The sequence below is a fragment of the Diabrotica virgifera genome, chromosome 1 (genome assembly GCF_917563875.1).
Source record: "Diabrotica virgifera virgifera chromosome 1, PGI_DIABVI_V3a".
Taxonomy (NCBI): Eukaryota; Metazoa; Arthropoda; class Insecta; order Coleoptera; family Chrysomelidae; genus Diabrotica; species Diabrotica virgifera.
This window is the reverse complement of record NC_065443.1, coordinates 68,163,939-68,172,716: the sequence shown is the minus strand read 5'-3', so window position 1 is coordinate 68,172,716 and position 8,778 is coordinate 68,163,939. Positions and strand designations below refer to the sequence as shown.

General features: G+C 32.1%; 1 protein-coding gene across 1 annotated transcript in view; it reads right to left on the bottom strand.

Annotated features, from left to right (window-relative positions):
- Positions 1–6,432: 6,432 nt before the first annotated feature.
- The window catches only part of LOC126890891 (uncharacterized), a 94,042-nt gene continuing 91,696 nt past the window's right edge, over positions 6,433–8,778 (bottom strand). The window contains exon 3 of the mRNA XM_050660052.1: positions 6,433–6,532. Coding sequence (XP_050516009.1) covers positions 6,433–6,532 — 100 coding nt within the window. The remainder of the gene's footprint in view (positions 6,533–8,778) is intronic.

Here is an 8,778-nt window from a genome sequence, read left to right as displayed (position 1 = left end):
TATTATTATTTAATGAAGTTATACTTCTTTAGTTGAGATTGGGAAAATGTTGAGAGTGAATTTTTATAATAACAACAGTACCTATGAAGTACGCGTATTAGGGGTCGACAAGACAAGAATTCTTGTCTTGACAACAACTTCTTGTCTTGTCTTGAGAAAAAATCAAGAAATTTTAAAAAATCTTGTCTTGACGTTTTCTTGACATCTTATTTCTTGTCTTGACTCAAGAAAATTCAAGATCTTGAAATTTCTTGATTACCCGATCCGGTGATTCCCCGGCCAATTTTCTTATTGCGTTGCGTGCTAACACGGCCTCCACTGCCACTGTGGGAGTCCCCGATCTGCATTTGTTTCCTTGACGAACGCCAAATTTGATTTGTAGTTGCATGCTTAAAATAAGCATTTTGTATGTTTCGCACATATTCTTAACTTAGCTGTCCAGGATTTCATAAAAATAATTGAACCAAGTCATAACAGTGTAGACATCGAAAATGATTTTGATTACTTGGAGGATAAGATCCAAGTAAAAAATGATATATATGATACTGCTTTGGATTTCAACTGTAAGTCAAATTAAACATATTGTCAAAAAATATATAGATATAAAGATTAACAGAATGGCGTAGAAAGCTTGAGGAGGTCGAGGCCCTCTAAGGGCTGTAGCACCAAGATGATGATGATGTCAAAACATATATCAAAAACTCAGTGCAAATGCAACTTAAACTTGTGCTTGCGAGGCCATAAATTGTAAGATGAGTAAATGACTAGGCCAAAATTAGATGTGCCTACAAAGTGGCATTCAACTTTCGAGATGCCAACATGTTGTTGTTGTTTAAGTGTAAAGAACAACTATATTTTGCGACAACATCAAAGATCTAAATAATTGCAAAATATTAGATTCAGATGAAGAATGGGTTCTGATCAGTAAATTTTGTCAGTATCTGAGAAGCTTTAAAACACTTTCTTCAATAGTCGAAGGGGGAAAATATTGCACACTCCCATGGTGGTAATTGGAGTAAACTTACTTTTAGATAAACTGGAAATATTGGGCTCATTAACTTGATAATAAAATTGATAGAGACGTTAGTTACTGTATTCAAGCTGCGAGAGATAAAATACTGAAAGACTATAATAAAACTAATTGTATATTATACTGTATAATTCCTATTTTGGATCCTCGGCACAAAGTAGAAGCATTTTCCTCTTCATATTAGGGAAAGCTTCTATACAATCACCAGTACAATCAGATCTTCCATACACTCAGTACAAAAATTTGAAGAAATAGTTAAAGCTAACCACTGTATTAAGTAGATAAATCCCAGAATGATTTACAGAATCCAATACCAGAGCCAGCACTTAGTCTGAAAAAAGAAGATAACGAACTTGATTTAGATATTATTTAGAAAGCTTTTTTTTGTTTTATGGCATAGACTTGGGTGTCAATTAGCCAGTCACAACTTTTTTGTTTTCTATTCATACATAAAGAAGGCAATGAGGTCCTTAGAGTTCCATAGCAAACTCTTCCACAGCTCTCTACTCAGTTTAAAAGCTTCAGCTGGCCGCTATGGACTGTCCAAGTTGCTCACCACATTTTTACATTATACATCTTCTTCTTCTTCTTCTTTTTCCATATGTACATAATATACCAAATTATCAGGATTAATAAGTTTAGAGGTTAATTTTAGTTTCACAGATAAATTTCATTAAACAATCATATGTTCTTGCTGTTCAGAGACAATAGATAGGATACATTGAAAGGTGGAAAAACATTATATTTTATTAAATCTTGGATTAAATTATATGTGCATGGAATATATTTTGCGCACTCAAAGAAAGTATGATTTGTCACCAACCTTCTGACATTCTGTACAAAGATTTGAATCAAAAACTTTAATTCTTGTTAGATGTAGAGGGAAACATGCATGTCCAAACTTCATTCTAATTAATGTTGTTATATATCTTCGAGGTACTACATAATTTTTAAACCAATATATATTTGGAACAGAAGGTTAAATCAGTGAATACTGAGATTTGGATTGTTTACAAAAATCTCGCCATGATTGACTCCGCTCATTTTTAACTCGATGCTTAATAGTGTTAACTAAATCAGATATGCAAAACTTACGATTATTTGAAGTACCATACTCAATAGCTTTTTTAGCCAAACTATCAACACATTCATTATGCGTTAGTCTTATATGAGCCCATAAAAAGTTCACTCTTCTTTTATTTTTATGAATTTCAAAAAGGATTTTCTTAATTAGTAGGATATAAATATTGGAATTGTTATTGGAAAAATCTATAGTTTGAATAGCAAGAAGAACAGAGAGTGAATGGGAAATAATTGTTGCAGATATATCTTCTGATTCTCTAAAATATTGAAGGGCCTCATAAATTGCTATGGCTTCAGCACTGAAGATAGAAAAATCATGGCCTAACTTAAACATTTTTTCTGTTTTAGTAGCAGGTATGTAAAAGGCACATCCAGTGCCAACTAACGTCTTAGATGAATCTGTATATATATATATTTACAGAATCTGGCCAATTCTCTAAGAATGTTCTTAAGATGTTAGAGCTAATATCACTGTTTTCATGGTAACCTGGTTTTACTAATTTACTGTATGTAAAAAAGAATGAAAATCTTCAAGTCCAAAGCTATCAATCACGTTATAATCACAGTCAAAATTTGACAGATCTCGAAAAGCCTCGCAAAGTGGAGGCGAGTTCTTTAGCTTCCAGTATTTATTAGTTAAATTCGCTACATTCAGCTTGTTAACATTTTGGTAAAGACCGATATTTAGGTAACGAATTTTCGTTAAAAATTTCTGGCTGAGATATTTCCTTCTATAATTGAGTGGAATTTCTAAAGCTTCTACATGTAAAGCTTTATTTTGGAGTTGATTTCATAGCTCCCAAACAGATACGGAGTCCTAAGTTCTGTACAACGTCTACTTTGTTTAAAATATGTTTAGAAGCTGAGCCATATAGAATACATCCATAATCAATTATAGAAAGCTGATAATGATAACTTACAATATTTGAAGTATGAAATTGTAAAATACATAACTGGGCCTATACTAAATTTACAATCAAGATGCAGTAGAAATAAACAAACCAAGACACGTCTACAGTGTTCTATACTATGGAGTGGAATCATGGACGTTAAATGTAGAGACAATGAGACGACTTAACGCCTTTGAAATGTGGACCTATAGAAAAATTATGAGGGTTTCCTGGGTAGATAGAGTTACAAACAATGAAGTACTGAGAAGAATAGGTAAAGAAAAGGAAGTTGAACTTACAATTAAAGAAAAGAAGCTACAGTATCTCGGACATGTGATGCGGGGCGAGAAGTATGGCATCCTACGACTCATAATGCAGGGAAAGATAAATGGCAGAAGAAGCATCGGAAGAAGACGAATTTCATGGTTGAAGAACCTGAGAGAGTGGTTTGGATGCAGCTCGAAACAACTATTTAGAGCTACTGCCTCAAAAATTAAAATAGCTATGATGATTGCCAACCTCCGTAGCGGAGATGGCACCTGAATAAGAAGAAGAAGAAGACACGTTAAATGCTACTAGGAGCACTCCCGAATTATAATTTACAATGTATATACATTTTAAATCCAAAATCATGATTCTCAAAGTTTATACATTGTAAATTATGATTCGATATTGCTCCTAGTAGCATTTATCGTGACTTGTTTCTTTATTTCTACTACATCTTGAATGTAAATTTAGTATAGGTCAGAAGATTATGAGAATATACTAGATTGGGAGAAGACACGAAAATATCTATCCGTCATTATCGAAAATGGCCAGGGATTTTCTGGAAACGCCAGCAACATAATAATATGTACCTGCGGATAGACTATTTTCAAGCGCAGCTTTAACAAGAACAAAGCCAAGAAATCGGCTGGGCGTTGACTCCATGAGAAGTGTTATCTGCCTTAATTCATGACTTATCAATTCTGATTTCAAAAAGGTGCTAAATTTTTTATTTAAAATAAAATCTAGTTTGCAATTTTATTTTCAACAGGATCATTAAATATTATTTTTAATTTACATTTTTGTAAATCGATTTAGCAAAAAAAGTGTTCAATAAATTAAAATATGTTATGTTATGTCAAAATAATGTTATCTTTTTCACAAATAAATACGATTTAAAGTTTTCATTATTAGTCAAGGTATTTTAAGATTTCTTGTTTTCTTGACAAGAAATCTTGGTATTGACATAAAATTTCTTGTCTTGTCTTGAAATCTAAAATTACTTCTTGTCTTGATCTTGTCTTGAAATCAAGACAAGATCAAGACAAGATCTTGAAATTTTCAAGAAGTTGGCGACCCCTAACGCGCATACAGACAAGATTAAGAAAAACGACAGTTTGAAGTTAGAACTTTGCATTTGTTTGCTGACAATATTTTACATAAAATAAAACGTCATGCCGAATAATAATTCCACAAATAAATTGAAAATTTTGTACATACGTTAAGAGGGAACTCTTCTACTTCTTTTTTTTGTCAAATAATTTAATTTAATAAAATTTTTTTGGACACCCTGTATAAATAATTATGTAAATGTTTTTATTACTGAATAGAGAATTGAAGAACCTTTCAAATGAGCTAGCACACGACCCCTATTCTCATTTAAAAAAATTATCGATTACGTCATCACGTCCAGATGGATGACGTCACTAGTATATCATATATGCCACAATATCATAACTTAAAAATAAAAATCGACCTCTTTCGGGATTCTTCCTTAAAGTCGCCGGTTTACGAAATAACGAATTTATTCCTTTTATTTGCACCATACTGTCCGTGGAGAATAGTGTCGCGCACGCTTGATTAGCAATTAAAAAACAAAGAAGTTTTGAATATTGTATTGCAAAAAACTCTTAAGGATTTCATCAATCGATGTTTAAAGAATATCTACCTACCTTGGCAACATTCAAATTTTCAGTTTTTCACATAGTTTTTGAGGACTAAAAATGGCCGATTTCGCAATTTTTCAATTTTTATGCGCTTATATGTCAAAAACTATCATTTTTAGAGAAAAGTCACTCAAGACCTTTTCTGTTTGGAATGATCCAAAAAACCTAAAAAAACTTTTTTCCATGCAAAAAAAATAATTTTAGGAAAAAAACAAAAAAAAAACGTTTAAAAAATTTTTGACCACCTTTTGGTCCTGACAACATGCAAATTTGTTAAAAGGAGTCCTTTTTGAGTAAGATTGTGCAAAAAATACGAATTAGAATATTTTCCCTAGCGGATGCGCAGTGGCTTTCTGGACTAAAATTCAGCTTGTTGGGTGATTAGAATATGAAACAGCTCTCAATCGCCTGTAAGGATCATTCGTTCGAGGATCTTATATAGGTGGGCCAACAGCGATGTTAGTCTCTAGTAATCGGAGAGATAGAAGCGGATTCTGCTCGTGATAAGTAATATGGACAAACTATATGGGGATATGTTGAGTCAGTTGTGTACATGACTTTCAGCGGTTTTTATTATGGTTACTAAGAGTGTACTATATAAGAGCATGGTTAAGCTGTCGCTAGACATTTCTAGGCTTACTGATGCTTCTAGGTTTGATCTAGTTAAATCACTCTCTACGATGAGGGACTCTCTACGGTGACTTCCTTGTCCCCCCACCAAACATGTTAATTTGTTTATTTATATTTTTATCATTTTGTAATAACGGCAAATGTGAAAGACAAACAAGTACAGAAAATTATATTACAACTGAATGTTTTTGGGTGTTGCTGTATTTAGCTAAACAGCAATACAAATAAAATTATAATAAACATATTAAAGCGTAAATACAGGTTCTTCAGCTTTTTAGTTAAATAATAATGTACAAGTTTTTGTGTAAACTACTAATCGTAAAGGTCGCATAAACTATAGTTTTATTGTAGTTTAAAAAAGCAATAATACAGTCAGGGATTCCAGATTTCATTTGGCACAAGCACATCTAGATATATATTCTATTCGTTTTATGACCGAGTTCCACCAGTTATGCCAACCTAAGTAATAAAATTCCGAATTGATAGAGATATCCGTTTAAAAGCCACGAAACATTAGTACCATACTGCCAAAGACCCATAAAAAAGCCGACCATATAATACGATAGCATATTATTAATAAATGTACAACGTTCGATTTTTAATCTACTTAAAGTTGGCTGTGACTTAATAAAACCTCGATGTTATTTTTATATTGGTCGTTGATGTCCGATTGAAATAGCAAGAATGAACAGCGAGTCATCTTGGTCGGCGCTTGTCAACAAGCATCATGGGAGTGAATATTAAAGTACGTGGTAGTGGTATGGGGGGTGAACGGTGACAAAATAAGCATTCTTATTGTTTTTTCCGTAAAATTTTAATTTCAATTTAAAATTCACTTAAAAATTTTTGATAATAATCTCTTTCTCTATTAGGCAAATTCTTCTTCTTTAGATGATGTGTCCGTATTCAAACGTTGGCCATCATTATGATTACAATTTCCTGAAACCTTTCTATATCGCCTGCTGTGCCTAAAAGATTATAAATATTTAAAAAAGTGCACAAATTAATTAAAATTAATTTGCAGAAAAAATATCATAAGACGGCAAAGGAGATCAACAATATAAACGCAGAATTGCCCAAGGAAACCTTAAAATCGTAAAAGACTCACAAGGAGTGGAGGTCAATTAGCAACAAGCTTGTTTGTATGCATACACAAACTCCCTTTGCCTTCTATTAGATTATCTCTCCCCCTCTCCCTCATCCTCTTTAACATTCTTCTTCTTAAGGTGCAGTCTTCTTTCGAAGATTCGACTTTGTTTACAGCTGCTCCTTCCTAAGATTGCACAGCCATGATATTCCTAGCCTTCAAACGCTACGATTTCTTCATCGCAGAAGTTGGTATTTTGTTCCTTTCATCACGTGGTATTGTAGTTTTCGTATCTTGATTGAATTATTTAGTGTACTCCCATCACGTGGCCAAGGTATTCGTATCTTTACTTCAATATTTAGTGGTGTTTCTTTTGAAAGTCATCTCACGACTTCTTCAGTCATGACTGTACGATATTCTCAGGACTTTTCTATAAAGCCACATCTCAAAAACTTCCGTTTTTGTCATCATCGATTTAGTTAGAGTAGGTACATATACAGAGTGAGTTTTATGTATGGAAACACTCAATTATCTCGAAAACGGCTTGCACCATTTTTATAGATTTTGGTAGGTAGGGGTTTTCTAATGCTGTCGATATTATAGTTCTAATTATATTGTTGTCAGATCTTCCGTTTTTCTGGAAATCTAATGAACTTTCTTATTTCAAATGAAATACCATATATATTTTTTGCGTTTTAAAGTCCTTAAGAAATACTGATTATTTTTCATGTCATATTCCCTATACCTAAATGCCATAATTTCGAAAATATTGCTACATTTATTAAAAAAAATTTTTAAACAAATTATAAAAATCAATTTTTTCGGCCCGGGTAGACATTATTTTAGGATCTTTGGATCATTGGGAACAAAAAAGATTTTTTGTATTGTTTCTGTAAAATTAATCGTTTTCGAGTAATAAACAATTTAAAACTGAAAAAAAAATCAAATGATGACGATTTTCGAGGTTCAAAAACATAAGTAAAAAATATAATTTTTGAAATTACAAACTACCTAAATTCAAGTACAACTTTTCTTCTAATAGCTTGACATAAGATTGTTGGGCTCATTTTATTCTAAAATATTGCTTTTTAATTTTTAATGAAGTGCATATTATGAGAGGACGGGCGATGGGGCTGCATTAAGAACTAAAAATCAATGTTTTAAAATGAAACAATCTCAAATTACTTATCGGTAGCTGATAAAATAAGGCTTGAGCTTGAATTTGGATACTTCGTTTTTTCAAAAATAATATTGTTAATTTGTGTTCTTGAACCTTGAAAATCGTCTTTATTCGTTTTTTTTTTCAGCTTTAAATTGTTTATAACTCGGAAACTATTAATTTTAAAGAAAAATTACAAAAGATTTTTTTGTTGACAATGATCCAAACAACCTAAAATAGTGTTTACCCGGGTAAAAAATTGATTTTTATAATTTGTTTAAATTTTTTTTTAATAAATGTAGCAACATCTCCGAAATTATGGCATTTAGGTATAGGGAATATAACATGAGAAAGAATCAGTATTTCTTAAAGATTGCAAAACACAAAAAATATACAGGGCATTCTGTTTGAAGTAAGAAAGTTCATTAGATTTACAGAAAAACGGAAAATATGACAGCAATGTAAATAACACTATAATATCGGTCGCATTAGAAAACCCCTATCTACCAAAATCCATAAAAATCGTGCAAGCTGTTTTCGAGATAATTGAGTGTTTCCATACATAAAACTCACTCTGTATACCTATAGTATAGGACAGGGCTTCCCAAACTTATTCGTACTGTGACGCCATTGGGACTTTGCTATTTTTTTGCGACGCCCCTCAACCCAACCCCCAATAATACTTACCAATAATTTTAGTACTAGCCTAGTAACAGGTTATTAATAATTTTTATAGAAATTAAGAAAGAAATCAAAACATAGGCACAAAAATAAAAAGGGATATTTATTTATGTAACTGGCTTGTTAATGTGAGGGATGTGGATGTGCTTGCTTTTTTGAGCATAGCTTATGAAACCTGGGCTGCAATTTGAAAATTGTCACTCTAATTTCTTTTTCTAAGTTTATGTTTAACCTGTACTTGTTTTTAATTACTACAACTTCATAAAAGCCCGTTTCTGACAAGTACG